The sequence below is a fragment of the Phoxinus phoxinus genome, assembly GCF_949152265.1.
Source record: "Phoxinus phoxinus genome assembly, chromosome: 5".
In the NCBI taxonomy this organism is placed as follows: domain Eukaryota; kingdom Metazoa; phylum Chordata; class Actinopteri; order Cypriniformes; family Leuciscidae; genus Phoxinus; species Phoxinus phoxinus.
The window spans coordinates 7,387,776-7,406,561 of NC_136880.1; the positions used below are offsets into that span (position 1 = coordinate 7,387,776).

An 18,786-nucleotide genomic window follows, 5' to 3' on the forward strand; every position below is an offset into this window, starting at 1 on the left:
TTTGTCCCCTGCAACACACGTGAGAACTGTTTACCTCTGCTTGAAGTTTGTGTGCTGTCTGCTCCAGTGAAAGCCCTGCTCAGCTTATGACTCTGTCTCCTACCACCAATGTGAGAGCTGTTCACCTCTATTTGAAGTGTTGATTCCGTCTGTTCCAGCGAACGTCGCTCAGCTTGTGACTTTGTCCCCTGCAACACACGTGAGAACTGTTTACCTCTGCTTGAAGTTTGTGTGCTGTCTGCCCCAGTGAAAGCCCTGCTCAGCTTATGACTCTGTCTCCTACCACCAACGTGAGAGCTGTTCACCTCTATTTGAAGTGTTGATTCTGTCTGTGCCAGCCAAAGCCCCGCTCCGCTTGCGACTTGAGTCTGCTGTAGCCCTGAAACCCACCTGTATGGTGCGAAGTGCCCACCCTTTACAACTCCTGTGAGCCCTGATCCACCTACTCCCCTGCGATACTCACCTGTGATACTCCCCTGCGATACTCACCTGTGATACTCACCTGTTCAGTGAGTTGGCACCAGAGCCAGAATGAAGTAAGCCTGACTCATTTACTTACCTGCGATACCCACCTGTTTAGTACCTACCACTGGGAGTTGGCACCAGTGCCAGAAGGAAGTAAGCCTGACCCCCCACTCACCTGTGATACCCACCTGTTCAGTATCTACCACTGTGAGTTGGCACCAGCGCCAGAAGGAAGTAAGCTTGACTCAATTACTCACCTGTGATACCCACCTGTTCAGTACCTACCACTGCGAGTTGGCACCAGCGCCAGAAGGAAGTGAGCCTGACCCCCCACTTGCCTTGGATTCCTGGGAAGAGGAAGGAAGAGGAATTTTAGATTAGGATTTTCAAATTGTTTTTATATTTAATAAAGCCTGTCATCCTTTTTATTCCTGTCTCCTGCCTCCTCCTTTGACACGCTCCTCAGGGTGATCCTGGTCTAGGGGTGGGTGCAGTCTGGCTTGGCCCACCTCGACCTGTGACAATTACATGAGAAAAATAAGTTTATTTGTACAGTTTATTTATTTATGACATAATGCACAGAAATGGAGCAAAAATAATCTTTATTGTTTATTGTTTAACAACTTCATGTGTTGGGATATGAAATAAAAAGGAATAGTTCTTTAGTTCTCTAGACAGGTGCAATTTGAAACAAAAAACTTCAATACAATTTTTGGTAATAACATTTGAAAATTAAAATAAATAATATAGATAAATAAGTTTTTTAAACTATTGACAACATAATTTACATCTACAAATCATAAAACAATTCAGCTGAGCAGGGAGACCCTGATGGTGCTGCTGGACCGGGATGGGCTCCACAATAGAGACCCTGGTAAGGCCTCTCTGCCGGTGGGACATCATCTGGGATGGTCTCCAGAGTGTTTGACTGCATATTTCCACTGTCGACTGCATTGTGTAACAACAGGTTTGCAGGGCTGACTCAATCGACGGCTGCCATCTCACTAAGATAATTTAAAAAAGGGAAGAATAAAAGAAATTAACTCGCATCCTCAAATCTGTGTAAAATATTTCAACATGTAAACCCATTCTATGGACATTCATTTTTGGCCTTGGCCATTACAGCTTTACAGTTCTCTGACTTGCCTGTTATAAATAGTAATGGTCAACGGGAACCTCCTCCAGGGCAGACACCTCTGCAGTCAGCTGGTGTCGCCAGGGAGCACCGCTGACGGTCTCCAAACCATGCTCCCCCTCATCCTCTGCATCATCCTCCTCGTGTTCATCCTCCGGGGGCCATGATGTCACCAACCCCAAGGCAGATGTTGTGGAGGATGGCACAGGCTGTGATGACCTGAAATGAAATAATAATAATGATATGGCAGGGAACTACACTAACCTTTTCCACTGGTGGCACTTGCGCTACTAACTTTTTCAGTTACTGGCGCAAAACATGATTTGGTCGCACAAATTATTTATAGTAAGCCGCTCTGGATAATAATGAACAATAATGAAACTGTATTGCATACAGATGTGCTTTTTATTTTACTTTCCATCTTTTAAACCACATGCCGCCTTGTTTTCTTTAACATTGGTTGGGATAGATTTACTGCAATAGAAAATACAGTACACAATAATGTGCTAAATTAATTTCTTTTGGATTTCAACATGCTATGGTTGCCACAGATGGGCAGACTCCTGAACTCTTAAAATAAATAAAATAAATATAATCCATAAAATAATAATAGATTTTCAGCAGCTATTGACTATTCAGTATTAAAGATAATACAAAAATGCATGTCTACTTCACAATTAAGTGAAATATAATAAGCCACAAATAAGGCTATTTTATAAGCTACATTGAACTTAGCCTAATTATCAATTCAGATTCCTCACTTGCTCGGTTTGCTTGACGCCGAAATGCAGTAGGGAGTGCTGCTGCGTCACGGGATATGTACATGTCTATACATTTCGCGTGCTTCATACTGTCATTGTGAAGCTTCAATTTACATGGACACTTATAATCGGATTGACGGCTCAATCGGACTAAAAAAATCTTCATGTAAACGCCTTAATCGATCGGATTGTGCTCGATCCGAATGCAATTTCGATCGGATTGAAAGGGGTGGTTTATTCCTTTTGTAATGCGATCGAGAGAACATGTCAACACTTGATCGGATTGAAAACCGAAACTGAAAGGACTGCGCATGTACAATGACGTATGACGCGCGGAACGAGCTGTTCTTCCTGTTGATTAAAGTGTCATATAAATGAGTGTCCCGTCATTCTAAAATTCTCATGTCACTCAGCGCCTGTGAAGTGAAGCAGGACAACGTCCCACTAATTGTTTTGGATTCTCATCCACAGACGACTGGTTTTGGCCGCGGGGAGGGGCATTTTTACTGCGTGATAAATATAAGCAGCACGGCAAAACGGTTCAATGCTCAATGTCTCCAAATCATGACCAGAGACGGATTAATATTACGTCTGCCGTTTAAAACAAATAAAGAACCAATAGAGAATAGTTATGCGCGAACAGCGAGAAACGTGTGACATATAAACGCGCACATCAACCCGATTTCTTTATAAGTCGCGGGGCTGAAGCCAACTTTATGTGTTGAATGCTCAGAGCACGTTATAAAACGTATTCTTAAAATACACATTTCTGTTTTAATAAATGCTCATAGTAAATCATAGCATATTGCCTAAAACATATGGTAGGAACAAAAATAATCAGTGATACATTTGCGACCCATTAAAAATTAGGGTCGCAATGGCATTTCAAAAGGTCGCATATGCGACCATTTTGGTCGCAGTGTAGTTCCCTGTATGGTCTGTAAAAAAGTAGTTAATTAATTTGATGTTTTTTGCAAATGTATTTTCAATTCACTTACATGAGGTACAAAGGTGTGGTGGACCTCCAGCGCTTTCAGGAAGATGGCCCTGAACCTGGTCTTCATCATCCCAAAAGCACGCTCTATAATGGAGCGTGCCCTAGAATGATGAAGATTAAAGCGCTGGGGTCCCACACCTCGTACTGGCCTCTTGTAGGGAGTGATGAGGGGGAGTGGGTGTCGGAGACATGGGTACCCTCCGTCTGCGAGGATGAAGTGCCCTGGAGGAGGGTACACTGACCTCCTGTACAGTGGGCTGTACCGGAGCACTCGTGCGTCATGCACTGACCCAGGCCAGCCCACGTAGGTGTCAATGAAGCGGCCCTGATGGTCACAAACAGCCTGCAGGATGATGGATGGGAACAGTTTCCTGTTCCTGTAGCACTGACCGTCAGGGCCGCTTGGAGGCTTAATGCGGACATGGCAGCCGTCGATTGCTCCTGCAGCTTTCAAGAAAGCTGTGTCTGGCCAGCCCTGCAAACCCACGGCAAACTGCCTCCAGGTCTTCTGGGGTGTTCGGGAAATGGATGACTTGATGGCGAATGGCCACCACCTCCTCAGCAACCCGGTGGACAGTGGAACGAGGCATGTCAAACACTTCGGAGACGACCCTGTATGATGTACCACACGCCAGCCAGAAAAGAAATACCAGGGTCTCTATAGTGGAACCCCATCCGTGTTGCCGTTCATTTCTCAACAGGTCCAGCAGCACTCTCAGGGCCTCCCTGCTCAGCCGAAAATCAGGTCGTGTGTCAGAGTCATTAAAAAACCTGTCTAGCACTGGCACGCTCAGGTTTATCCTGCAATACAGGGGTCTGGTCTGATTAAGGGAAACAAACAAAAGAGAAATGGTTTAGAGTTATGCCAAAGTAAATGTTGGAAGATATATCGTGACACTTTAGTAAACTACTTTTAGTAAGTATTAATGGCACATTGGAGAAATATTACTAGTTATATTTAAAACCTTACAAGTGTTATAGGCCTATTGCATACTTGTACTAAATGTACTTAATATATAAAGAGGAAAACTAAAGTTACCTGCATTAGCTCCTTGTTGTTGGATTAATACTACCATTAATATTGCGCTATGTGTATGTTGCATTTTAATTCGGAATATGTTGAAGGTTGTTATATTTAAAGTGCTTTCCTGGTGAGTACTTTACTATACAACAATGCATCATATTGTAAAATACCATGTTTTTGTAGTGTTGCTGTCCTGTGTGAGAGAAAAAACCCACATGACTTCACATTTGTACGTGAATACTTAACGAATGTACTTGCTTAGTCAACCACAGGTTATTTTGAAAATGAAACTAGCACAAACTGGAAACATGCCTAAATAAGATCACCAAGATCAAGAGAATAAACTCCATAAAAATCGCATCTTCGTAAGGTAGCCTATAAGTGAACATTTAAACAGCTTTATGTGTATTTTGTATTTTCATAAGTATCATTACATTACTCAAGTACACCCAATACTTATGTACATTTTAAAGTGTAACGTAGCTACTCCAGCAATTTAGGACGCAACTTCTGAATTGGGATGCAGCAAACCAGTTAACCTTACCTGGCCACGGTCTTGTCCACGCCGGAGATACATCACCCGGCGGCGGCGATGATGAAACATCCCCACCATCTCCTCCAGTAAAACATAAAAGATCAAAATAAAAATAATTAATTATTGCTCCATTTTGCAGAATGTAGTCCAAAATGCAGTGTCGGATGGCAGCTCTCCGGTCGCAGCGTTGCCAGGCGACAGCATAATGGAGAACACCTGTTGGCGCAATTACAAATCATACGAAGGCTAGACTTGGAGAGTTTCCCAGCCGCTTCACACTAGGCTGCAAACCGTCCCAGTGCATGCTGAAGGTCCTGGTCTGAAGGGGCCAACACGGCAACATCATCTGCAAAAATGTATGTTTTATATTATTACAAATCACAGTCTTGCTCTGTCTATTAATATGAACTAAAATGTGTTTTTAAAATGTGGAGAAACCATGTTTATGAACCAAGATGTGTTTTTTAAAATATCGAAACACCATGAATATGAACTTAAATGTGTTTTTAAAGGGTAACTAAACCCCTGGTCAGAGCCTGACTCCACCCACTGGCAATATTTGAAAAATGCTGGAAAAGTGGGCAGAGCCCAACGGACGAACCGAGGGCGGGGCTGAGCGGGTGATTGACAGACCCGCAGTGACGCAGTGATTGACAGCTGCTGTCAGACTCGCTAAGATGGAGAGTGACGCAAGTAGCTTTGCAACAGAGCGGTCATTTAAAGTTGAGGACTTTTCTCACCTGAAGTGGAGGAATTGTCTGTGGACACAGAGCTAAAACCATATCAATTCGAGCCGCGAGCTCAAACTGCGGTGTCGCATCGCATTAACTCCCGCCTCGCGATCGGCATGCGACGAAGCAGAGAGAATGGGTCCAGTATCTGAGTGGATTATTATTACTATTGACCTACGTTAAGCATATTTTGCCGCTATGTGAAAAAAAATATCCAGCAAAACGCGCCGGCGGTTGTGGAGTCCATGCAGGAAGAGCAGCGTTTGGCACACAAGTGCATGTAAACACTGGCGCTAATTTCCAAGTCTGTGGGAAAGTTATGCAGTCCAGCAGTGCTGTTGCAACCGGCAAAACTACACCTACATAACTTACCATCCTAACCACTGTACTAAACACAGATAAAGCTAATGCTAAAAATCTACACTATCCTAACTGATGGAATAAGTTACTATGCTACTAACTAACTATGCTTCTAACAACACTAACAACTATGCTAAATAACTACCTAGGCTACACGAAATAATCTAAATAACTATAAATGCTATGCTAACTAGATGCTAAAATACGCTATCCTGATCGTTTTCAAAACTCGTAATTCCAATTTCCAGCTCCTGACTCGCTACAGTGCTGACGGAACCAGATGCTTTTATACCAGGGGCTGCCAGGGGCGTGGTGAGCTCGCAGCGTCAGAGAGTACCCTACGTCAGAGAGTACCCCTACCTCAGGAGATTCCGTTTAACCTGAAGAGGGCAGCACTCAGACGTTTTTACACCATATATTTGAAAATTAAAACACTTTATACTCAAATGTTAAAAAAAGTACTCGAATCAATGAACAGCATTTATGAAGCTCCATTCGTACAGATCATTAACTAAAAAAAGTTGGTTTAGTGTTTAGTTACCCTTTAAGAATCGAGACACCATGAATATGAACTTAAATGTGTTTTTAAGAATCGAGACACCATGAATATGAACTTAAATGTGTTTTTTAGAATCGAGACACCATGAATATGAACTTAAATGTGTTTTTAATTGGTGGCTCTTAAAAGAGCTGTTTAAAGGCATGGCTTATGCCACAGGTTGCCAGGGGACAGCTCCCTCAGTGGAGAAATAATCCATAAATGTCTCCCGGACACGGATGGACTCCCGTGTGGCATTATTGCTGCCCAATCGGCTGACCTCCTGTTGGCCAGCAGCTTCTCTGTCTCCAGCAGATGGTATGGGCGTCCTGGTGAGGTTAGTGGACCTCCTCAGGAAGTTGTGCAGGACACATGTAGCCTTCACACAGGCGTCCACGTTGGCAGGGCTGATTGCAATAACTCGCCTGTACATCCGCCACTGGGCTGTGAGAATGCCAAAGGTATTTTCAACAATCAGCCTTGCCCGTGACAGCCTGTAGTTAAATACCCTTTGCCTGCCAGAGAGATTGTGTCCTGGGAAAGGGCGCATGAGGTTCCGGCGGAGTGGAAAGGCCTCATCAGCCACAAAAACGTGTGGCTGGGGTCCCAAATGCTCTGCACCTGGCAGCAGAGCATCTTGTGGTAGGCCAAGGGTCCCATCTCGAAGTGCCTGGCCGAAGGTGGAGTTAGCCAGCACACCGCCATCGCTTGTCCTCCCGTACCTGCCAACATCCACTACCCGGAAGCAGTACTGAGCGTCCACCACTGCCAGGAGGACAACAGAGTAGGTCCCCTTGTAATTAAAGAACAGGGACCCTGAGTTGTCAGGGGCCCTGACTACAACATGCTTGCCATCGATGGACCCAAGGCAGTTTGGAAAGTTCCACCGATGGAGGAAGTCATTGGCGATGCTTTGCCAGTCCTCAGTGGTGGGGACTGACCTCCTGCACCAAGGCATCCCATATTGCCCTTGCGACCTCTCCAACAATACCTGCCACGGTGCTCACTCCCACACGATAGCTAAAAGCTATGGTGCGGTAGGAGTCTCCAGTGGCCAAGAATCTGAAAAAAATTAAATGATAATAATAATTACTTAGGCAAAATTATTAAAAAATTATAATAATAATAATCTGTGGTGAAAAGAAGCTAAATACATTTACTTTATATAATTTTTTCCACCTCAACAAACTCCAAATTCTTTTTTTACATTAATGCATGAGTAATAATAATCTAATGATATAATGGTATAATAGTCACAGTTCACCAGATTATACTTTTATAAATTTTTAATGCAGGACTTTAACCTGTATCAGAGTATTTTTACAGTGTGGTATAACTTAACTACTTTTTACTTTATTAAATTATTATTATTAATAAGTAAAGGATCGAAATACTTTGTCCACAACTGGAAAATAGCATTTAAGAACCAATGAAAACAATATCCAACCCATTGAAAATACAAAACGAAATACTTAAAAATATAAATATAAAAAATATAAAGAAACAAATTAAACCATAAAGAACAAAAATCTCGAACTCACCGTAGACAAATTGCGAGGCGCTCAGCCGCATTAATAGCACGCCGATAGTTGGTATCTTGCCTTTCAATTCACGGCCCCACTTTTGACAGCAGGTTGTCAAACTGGTTCCTGTCCAGTCTAAAGTATTGCTGGAACCTGCTGTCATCCAGCCGCAGCTCCTGCACCAGCCAGTGATATTCACCAAACTGCTGACGGGCTTGGAGAATATCATGCACCCACACTGATCTCTGACGTCTGCTCCGCAAGTAGAGCAATGCCACACCAAACGCAATAACTTGCTCATCCATAGTGTTGTCAGTTTGATTAGAAATAGCCGCGCAACACTATTTATAGGCAACATTTTTTCAGCGGGAATGCAATTCATTTGCTCAAAATAATAATTATTTTTACCAATTGCAGTAAAAGGCCAGGAGGGCAGTTATTGTAATGTAGATTGCACACAAATCAATGTTAATGTTAATTAAATATCAAGTCTATTGAATGTCCTATTATTATCTGCATGTTGAAATTAGACTCATGAACACAGAAGCCAGAACACACAAATGTGTATATATATATATATATATATTCTTTTTTTCCTTCTACAAAGAAAGATTGGGTTCAAAATACAACAAATCTCATAAAGTACACTTACAATATTATTAAAATTATAATCTTTATTGATTTAACCTGTAAAAATAGAAAAAATATATATTTATAAGGTAGATGTAAACAAAATCTTAATAGGTAATTATAAGCCTTCTTAATAAATTATTTAATATTGTGTTTCGGTAGTGACAAATTTGGGGAGAAGGAAAATATTCCAGCATTTTCTGAAAATACAATATGAGAATTAACTGCACAATTACTAGACAAGCGTACCTTGGATATTATACAATATGCATACATGCAGAATTTGTGGGGAAAAAACAAAAAAAATGTCAAGATGTTTCCAACTCTGATTTTGCACCAATTCTGTAGAATGGCCCATACAGGTTCTACAGTAAGCATGTGCTCATTTTACAGTATTAATGCTGTGAATACTACAGAAATTTGTTACAGTGTGGGGGTGGCCGATATATACCGGTAGACAATATAAACTCAGAAATTTGTCAATCGGTAGAGATTTTAGAGACCTGTTACGTGTGACATTTCAGTCACAAAAGCCTTGCCTTCTTAAAAATAAAGTTTTTTTTATTGGCATCCGTGGTTCCACGAAGAACCTTAAACATCCATGGAACTTTTTTAAAGGAAAATCATTCTTTAGATTATTAAAATGTTCTTCATACTAAGGAAAAAAAAATGGTTCTTTTCAGAACTGTTCTGATTCTGGTAGAATTGACTCTTCTATGGTATAATTGCGAAAAGCCTCCTTTTGGAACCATTATTTTTAATAGTGTATGCAATAAATGCACATTCTCAAATGATCTAGGTTTTCTATAGAGTATTTCAACTGCTCCGGTAATTGCATTAGTATGATCCAGTTTAATGCCAGTCAAATAACACTTTAAAATCAGTCAGTACATATAAAGATACATATCAGCCAGGCAAGTGAATATGAAGATACAGTACATATTCATTAAGATATACACCAAAGTCCTCGTAATTTGCACATTGATAGCATGAAAAAATTTCCGCTGGTGCGATTTTCAGCCTCTGCTTTACCACCTTGTGAATGAATAATGTGCTTTCTGATTTCTGTACTAATACTGTACTTTCAGCTAATAAAATAAATAAAAATGCTGCAATTTTCCTGGTGTTATATATATATATATGGGCCAAAGACAGTGTTGCGATGTGGGTTTAAGATTTAAGCTTGTACCTTATCAATTATTATTGATTTGGTAATATTTATTAGGACTTTCCTGATTAACAAAGTTCCAACAACATCTAACACATCTAACAGACTTCTTGAAGTGCAAGTAACTTGCAAGAATGTCGCACATTTTATTTTAATTTTAAAATGTTTTCCCCTAACGTTGAAATGGTCAGGAATTTGTTGACACTGAAGTGTATATGAATAGACTCTCAGTGGTGTACATCAGGGACGTGCAGAGAGTTCCTCAGGGGCAGGGGCTCAAATCTAAAAAGGGGCATATATATATATATATATGGGCCATTACACTGAAAGGGTGACATTTGCCTGTTGTAACAAAAATGAAACTAATTTATTATCTTTTTTCAACACTGAATGTAATAACACACATATTCTACTATTCAAAATGTATATTGGTCAATCTCAGGTAACCTTATTTAATTTTTTACAAGGTTTCAAAGTGGGAGATGGATGCATTTTCTTTTCCTGTTACCAAAAATCAGGTGTCTTTTAAAAAGTATGTTTAAAAAAATTACAACTTATTTCTTCGTTTTCCTCTCACAAAAGTGTTGATTTTAAAGAAATGGTAGGTTGCATGTTTAAATAATTGACATTTGTCACTAAAAATCACAATATATACACACAAGGTGTATAAAAAAACAAAAAAACAAAGCCATTTATTAATTTTAAAGGAGACCCAAACCTTAAATTTATAAATGTTTTTATCATGTAATTAATTAAACTGTTGGATAAATGATGAACATAACACAATTGAGAAAATCAGTGGTTTAACTTTATTTGTTAGAGAAAAACAATTTAATAACAGGAATGAACGTAACATGAAATAAATGTAACAGGAATGTATCCGGACATTCCGGTGTGTGTGTGTGTGTGTGATAGAGATTTCTGAAGGAATGTGCTTGTTTGTCACAGCCAAGAAGATGAAAAGTGAACAAAGGAGTGAAAGAAGGAGAGAGAGAGAGAGAGAGAGAGAGCGGAGATAGTGTGACAGGTGTTATCAGCATGCCATCAGCATCCCATGGGTGTTTCTGGCTCCTGGGTTCTCCATCTTCATGTAAAAAACAAAACATGTTCAGTTGCAAAAACTACATCCAACCGTGTTTTATCTAGAATTGCGCTAAATTCAAGAAAACAAACTTGCCTGGCCCTTTCTAAAAAGCTGTCTCTAGTTTGGCCCAGACTTCTCTCTCGATTTCCATGTGACGACCTGTGACTGGCCTCGCGGGAGGGATAATACACACAATGTCCTGAAACAAGTACCAAAGGATGTCTTCGCGGGCTGGCCAGAAAAAACGGTTGACCCCAATCTTTTGCATACACCGGACCTCAACATGTGTTTCACTTGTATCAGTGATGACACCAGGGAACTGATCACCATCGTACCTCAGCACACACCATTTGCCAACAACTTCAAGACTTTGCCACTGAACTTCTGTCTCTGTGGGGGTCATGGAAGCTGTCTGCTGATTGCTGAACTTGAAATGCTTTGCATTAAAGCACCCACAGTTCAGATTTTGTGTTGTCGTGCACAAGCAGCTGACATCCCTGTATATAAATTCTCCATGGGCTAGGGACACTACCTGATGGATCCTCATAATGGACGGAACTGGTGGCACATCATTGGGCATCTCTGAAACACCAATATCAACTGCTTCCTCGCTAACAAAAAACAACTGGATTTTTGTGTTTGTCTCTTTCAACACAGCATACAGCTCTGCAGCATCCGGAATGTCTCTTCCTTGGCTGACTAGATTGTCAGACCTCCTCTTCAGGGCCCCTCCCACACCATCTGGGGCACCCTTCCCGTGGCTCGCCTCGAAAAAGTTCCACGTCCCGGCAGTGAATAATTCCCGGTAATTTTCTGAAAAGTCAACATGAACTATGCATTCATGAGCTTTTAAGTTTTGTCTCAACGCCCTGTAGTGTGTGAACTGATTGCTGATGTTAAAGGTGTGTCTCTTAAACCTGTGCAGCAGCAGGTTTAGCCGTTCCAGCAGTTCTTCTTGAGTGGTCTGGAACTCTTTTTTGATTGTGATTTTAGATGTTTTACCATTGGGGTCATTCTTGTGCTGCTTTTCCACAACTACCCATTGGATATAACACACATTATTTTCTGGGTTGTACTCTGTAGAGACAGGGCAAGAGAGGTCCTTCTCCATACATGCACATTAAATTTTCTGTCTCACATGAGATCTTTTTCACAAGGTCATCCAGATTGAGGGTGCCGATTACTTTCAAGTAGTGCAGCTTCTGGACAAGGAAACCCAGATTCTCATGCATCTTGCACATGCACGTGTCCCGATCACTCAGAGTCGGATGAACAACCCAAAAAGGTCTGAGCTTGCAGAAGAGCGAGTATGAGATGGAGCTTTGTTCTTCAGCCAAAAACTTCCTGTGCAAATTGTTTATGGTATCCAAAAGGAACCGTTTTTGCTTTTTGTTTTTCTTTTGAGTGAGGGTCTGCCTCTTTCCAGTTGTGATGCGACTCACATCATCCCTTGAGTAAAAAGCCCTCACTCTGCTTATCAGAACATCTGCAACCCTGTTGTTCTGCTTCCGTTGGTAGGTGTAGTTAACCTTCAAATTCTTCTCATTTTTGCATCTTTTAGTTGAAAAGCCTAGTGAGTTTAGAGCAAACCGTTGCATTCTGTACTTTTTCAGAACTTTTCCTATCATCACTTTTGAAATTATTAGTTTTTCCCTCTCCCCCCGTGCATTTTTGTACTTGTTTCGGATGTCCTCCACCAGAGCTTCATGAAACAAAAGAGTCCTCCAAATGGCCACACTTGGAAGCTGTCTCAACTGTTTGTTTACCTTTGTGCGTGGAGATGCATTTTTCTTTTAAAGCGCTGGAGTCTTTTCTTGTACTTTTGTGTTTTTTTGTTTTCTTTTTTCAACAGAACCTTTAGCTCTTGAATTTGTTTGAGAAGCTTTTTTCGTGTTTTTCGGATTCTTCTCTGCCTTTGATCATGTTGCCTAAAAACACATGCACCATAATGAATTACACATTGCAATAGTCAGGAAAATGTACTGTAACATTGTTAAATTAATCACTATGATCTGATGGCTAAATTCATACATCCGGTTTGACAGACAGGCTTAAACTAGTCCCAGACTAAAATGCATGTTTGAGCTGTTTTAACGGAAAGCATGTCTTAAAATATGTCAGTGTCATTGTTTTGTCTCAAGATGCACACCAGTAATGTTTTTTTTCAAAGGCACATTTATAAAAGCTACTTAAATGCCCTAATTGAACTAATGCCTAATCCTGACTTAATCTAAACCCTGTCTGTGAAACCAGGACATTGTGTAATGTAATCATGTCTATTTTCATTAACCCTAACCCCTCTAGCACATTGTCTTTGGCACATGAGTGTTTAATGAAGTAGACCTGGAAGTGCTTGGTTGTGGATGTACAGCTTGCTCTGGTAATAACTGGGGGCTGTTTGGAGGGGTGACAAGGTGCTGGAGTGCGTCTTTCCTGTCTTTAATGCTATGGTAATTCTCCCTCCACTTTCTGCGTCGTCTGCCCTTTTCTCTCTTACTGAGGTCACTGATTAGTTTCTTCCTGCCTGACTCGACGTCCTTCCTGTATTTTTCACCTTCCTTCTCTAAATATTTCTGTCTCCTCTCTGGGTCTGCATCGCGTCGGGAGCGATAGAGTCGCTGCCTTTCTGCAGCACTTAGTGGTGGATTGGCTCCCTGTAAGCATGGTATTCACATTGAAAAACTGATACGTCTACAACTTAAGTAACGGTAACTGTAAAACTTAAAAAATCTATTAAATCGTATTACGTAAACTATTTACACTAATAAATCAATACACCGGAGGATGCTACTCACTCATGTTACTGTTACTCAGTCCTGTTACTGTTACTCAGTCCTGTTATGGTTTATATTAGTAACAGGACTGAACGTAACAGGACTGAGTTTTTAGTATAAAATTAGCAAACACATGAAATATAGCCACATAGCATAATTGGTAATAGCATGAGGATACTGAGCAAATTCTAGTGATTTACCAAACATTTGTATCTTAAAAATAAACAAATAACATCTAACAAATAATTGAGGTAACAGGACAGTATTTTGAGATTTACCTTCTCTGACATAGATGCAATATCATCAAATATACAGAAAAAATAAAATGAGGACTTACTTTTGGTCTTGTCATTGCCTTCAGAAGATCTAGATGATGCAACTTCCTGTTGAAAATGTGTCTTGTGGAATGTTCCAAGTTTTTCAGAGGGGGGGATGTGTTAGAGTAACAGGACTGAGTGAAAACCCGGGAATCATTATATTTCATAGTAAAGTTTAGAGATAGACAGTGGGGACATGCAACAAATGCAATTTTTTTAGTGTTCTAGGTAGTTTTTATTCATGTTTTTAATTAATCATTTTAAATTTACATTTAACTTAATGTGCGGGACACTTTGCTTAATAATAAAATGGATTTTAGAGTTAATTTTCATGCATTTTTATACATATAATGTCCTGGGGACAGAAATGTCACCCATTCGGTGGAATGGCTTATATATATATATATATATATATATATATATATATAGAGAGAGAGAGAGAGAGAGAGAGAGAAAAGCTGGAGATATATATAGATATATATGCTTTGCATCAGTGAAAAAAATATATTTTTATAGTATATTACAATAGAAAACCATTATTTTAAATTGTTAAAAAATTGTTCTGTTTTTTTTTTTTTCTCAAATAGCCTAAATGCAAGCTTGAAGCGCATAAGACTTAAACAAAAAAATAGTAATGTGTGTGCAAAAAATTTAAAATCAATAGTCACCATTTCGCATGTTGTTGTCAGCCTACACTTCACATAATAGGCCTGTAGGCCTGGGCTTCATTTAACCTCCTGAGACCCTGCAACCTCATATGAGGACATTACATTTTTGCCTCTTGACACACTGATAGTCAAATTTGTAAATCTTAGACATGTTGGCCACATTTCGGGACACTGCCCACACCATCTTGTGGTGAGATCACAACATTACACCAATGTCACGTGATACGAAAATGGCTGGAATATCAACAAATCACTTCTACGGCAGTTCCCGAAAGAAAAATAACCCAGGTAAAAATCTATTCAAATTATATGAATGAAACAAATGTATTTATGTACAATACTGTCTCTAGCATCATATGGGGCTCGGTTATGAGGTTCTGTTACCAATCAAATTAAATAATTTACACTGCAAAATTGCAACTGCAATAAATAGCCTGATGTTATGAGATTAATGTTTTAAATAAATGTTTGAATATACAAGAAAAAAATGCAATGAAACTAAACCGCCAATAGGTGGCAGCACGTGACCGTCTTAATAAGCGAGTCATTCATTCAAACGATTCGTGCAAAACGCCGAACCGCAATCACTCATAACAACACCGTGCTTATTGTTCTTTTCCTTTGGAACTATTTTCGTCAATAATGTATCTTAAATGTAAGTAACTTAATATTAAATAGGCTACTTGTTTATATAATAAACATTTATGATAATTAAACAGGCTTGTTTGAAATAATATTTAGAAAAACCGCTCCATTGGTCGTGTTGCGGTAAATAACTATGAGATTCGTGTGTGCTGCTGCGCTCATTTGTTTCGATTTCTCCATGAAAGAAAGTCTCTCTCACAAAGAGACAGCAGCGCGACTTACCAGAAATATACATTATCACACGCTCTTTACACTGAATGCAGAATAAAATCAGAATCATTCTTGCGTTTCGATGCTTCCCTAGCTATTTTTAAGCTACTTGTCCGGCTCGGCAAGTAAAATCCTCTTTCACTCGCCCCTTCAAACACACACACACACAAGAACACTTTCACTTAGAAGCAAACAAGCGTAAATGTCAAGCCCTGAAATGCAAAGTTTTGGTCATGGGACACAAATACCCAACTTTGAGTCCAGACCCCCCACCACACATTTTACTGGTCTCTTTTAAAGTTAATTAATTTAAAATGAATAAACTGGTCTGAAGATGGTTTTGATTGAGGAGACATGCAGAATATAAAGAACAGAACAGAGAAACCCATCTAACAGTAGTCTACATTTAACGGGTAAATTAAAATCAGTCAATGACTAGTTAAAAAATAAATTAATAGGCTACCTTTATTTTTGAACCTTCTGTTTTTGATTTACCTAGGCAGCAATATTATACATTTAAACACACACATAAATAAATAAATATATAAATGAATAAATATATAAACATATATAAATTATATAGGCTATATATATATATATATATATATATATATGCTACTATTACTAATAATGTCTACACTGTGTAGGCTACAACCCACATTATAAGTATTAGGCTAATAGCCACACGTTTATTCACACGTACGTTATCCACACGTTTATTCACACGTACGTTATTCAGATGCAAAGTAAAATAAAAAAAAATTTGGCTCCGTCGCCGCCACGCCGCCGCGCACTTTGAGCGCAGCTCCAACACGTGACCGTGACGTCTAACGTCTCAAATCTTACGTCTGACGCCTGAATACAATGGGATTTTGGCCAGACGGCTGGCGAGCGTATACACGTTAGTTCACCTCTCAGTTTGCTTAGCGATAAGCAAACTGAATTTGAGACGTTAGATCGCTAAAAAGTGCACAAATCACACCTCATACTCGGTTTGTGTCATTTCTTTCCTAACCAAGCTTAAAGACGTGTTAACGTGCGTGTGGAGAACATCTGCCCGTCTTTACCTCTGAACACAATACATGCCTTTGGTTAATATAAAAATAGCGCACGTATTTTTATGCAGCTACTTGTATGATGGACTTTTCTTATTTGAGACACTGTTCAAACAGTGTGGGCTAGAAGAATTTTCAACAGAGAAAATCACATTAATAGCTATTTAACATAGGTCTTAGCCTCAAATAATATTAAGAGAATACTATTTAGGTTTGTATACATAAAAAAAACCTAATCTCAACAGTAAAAAGATTTGAATGTATTTTACAATATAAATTATGCACGAGCATGCATGGGAATAAGATCGCATGAATAATAATGATATTCTCTGACTCTGATGCTTCTGCTTTATAATTTATGTATGCAATTTGTTTTTTTTCTTTTCTCTGTAATTATATGGTGTATTTTAGCTATCCTTTTCTGTTAGTATTTTTAGTATTACTTTGTTTACTAGTCTTGTTACTGTATTTTATTTCCAAAAGCCTCCCGTGGACAGGTGTTGAAAATTAGCATGTGTGCTAAAACACTTAAACAAATGCATATGGTTCGTCCAATGTAATTGTATGTCCATGTCAAATAAATAAATAAATAAAATAAGATAGGCTATAGACTACAATAATAATAAAAAGCTTGAAGTGGATGCATTACGCTACTTAACTATTTCTATGTTATAAAAAATCGTTCTATGAACTTCTAGCAAGCTCATTTAAACCGAGTTGTAAATGCCGAAATGAAAGGAGGCTAAATAAATATGAAACTACTAAAAATAAATATAAAATCGCCAGTAGATGGCGCCAAGGCCCTGTTCTATTGAGATGACTAGTTAATGTTCAACCTATTCATTTTAACTTTTTTAATTGTTCAGTCTCTTTTCAAACTTTTTTTATAAAATAAAGTGAATATTTATTAGACACTTCTGTCATTTATCAAGTTGCAATTTTGTATATGCAACAACAACAAAATATTGCCTCTTAAACATTGAACATTGATTGGTTCTCAAAATATTGATAGAGTAAATGCTCATAATATACAACATTACATACAGATGTTGTGAAGTAAAAATGTCATGTCGCTACTGTAGGTGTTAATGATTAAATTGTTAGTTTTTTTATTTGTTTCTTTGGTTTGTATTCAGCTGCTCCCGACGAGCTGCTCCCGACGAGCCTTGTATGGCTGACACCGCCGTCGGTGTGTGAATGGGTGAATGTGAGGCAACATGTAAAGCGCTTTGGTGGCCATTGGGTCTGTGAAAGCGCTATATAAATGCAGTCCATATGTTACAGGTGGAGATGCAGCAGTGGAGGTAGAAGGTGGAGAAAAAATTGAAATCACCCTGGAAGATGTGCTTGTGTTTGCTTCTGGGGCATCTGCAATACCTCCATTTGGATTCATAGAGAATCCTACAATTACATTTCTTCATGAGGACCTGAATGGCAACCGGCGGATGTTCCCAGAAGCAAACACTTGTGCCATCACCTTGAAGTTGCCCATTGGGCATGATTATGAAGAATTTTGTCAGTTTATGACTACTGGAATAATTCAGTCTCCAGTGTTTGGGGTAGCCTAAAACTTGGCGTAACTCTTGCATGGCTGATCGTTCCCCAGCTGGCCTGTTGTGTTTGTTTTTTTTTTGGTGTTTTTTTTACATCGTTTATACTTTAAGCAAACAATGCACAATATATAGTAAAATATTATCATATAAATTGTATGCCTTATACCTTGACAGGCTTTTATTCTTTATACCTTATTTATTTTAGTATGACATGGTAAATATAAATAATAATACGTAAAAATACGTCTCATCCGAAGGACGGCGCTTTTTGTCCCCGTCACTACACTGGGGTGTTGCACAGAGTGAGCGCCCCCTGCTGGCCTCACTAACACCTTCCAGCAGCAACCTGGACTTCCCATGAGTCTCCCATCCAGACACTGACCAGCTCAGCTCAGCCCCGCTCAGCTTCAGTGGGACACCGGTTACAGGGGGATATGACTGCTGTTGGATATTGGATGATATTGATTAATCATAAGTACTATAAACATGACTGTTATGCCATAGCTGTAGTCAGTTTTATACAATATAACGGCAGGCAGTGTTGACTTAATTTGACTTCTAATTACCGGTATGTCAAAGTCTATCTATTATTTAGATATGCTACAAATTACGT

General features: G+C 39.4%; 2 protein-coding genes across 2 annotated transcripts; both read right to left on the reverse strand.

Annotated features, from left to right (window-relative positions):
* Positions 1-1,291: 1,291 nt before the first annotated feature.
* LOC306998921 (putative nuclease HARBI1) lies at positions 1,292-4,995 on the reverse strand (the record flags this gene model as incomplete). The annotated part of the gene is made up of 3 exons (XM_079613319.1): positions 1,292-1,819; positions 3,360-4,016; positions 4,927-4,995. 3 exons carry the CDS (start codon positions 4,993-4,995, stop codon positions 1,748-1,750), a joined length of 798 nt encoding a protein of 265 aa, XP_079469445.1. The 3' UTR covers positions 1,292-1,747.
* A 1,597-nt stretch (positions 4,996-6,592) lies between these two features.
* On the reverse strand, positions 6,593-8,578 carry LOC306998576 (uncharacterized protein). The gene is made up of 2 exons (XM_079612762.1): positions 8,088-8,578; positions 6,593-7,608 (listed from the first exon to the last, which is right to left on the reverse strand). Exon 2 carries the CDS (start codon positions 7,502-7,504, stop codon positions 6,716-6,718), a length of 789 nt encoding a protein of 262 aa, XP_079468888.1. The 5' UTR covers positions 7,505-7,608; positions 8,088-8,578; the 3' UTR covers positions 6,593-6,715.
* Positions 8,579-18,786: the final 10,208 nt, after the last annotated feature.

Excerpts from the sequence above, each read along its gene's own strand:
- LOC306998576 (XM_079612762.1), bottom strand. The coding sequence starts at position 7,504 with ATGCCTTGGTGCAGGAGGTCAGTCCCCACCACTGAGGACTGGCAAAGC.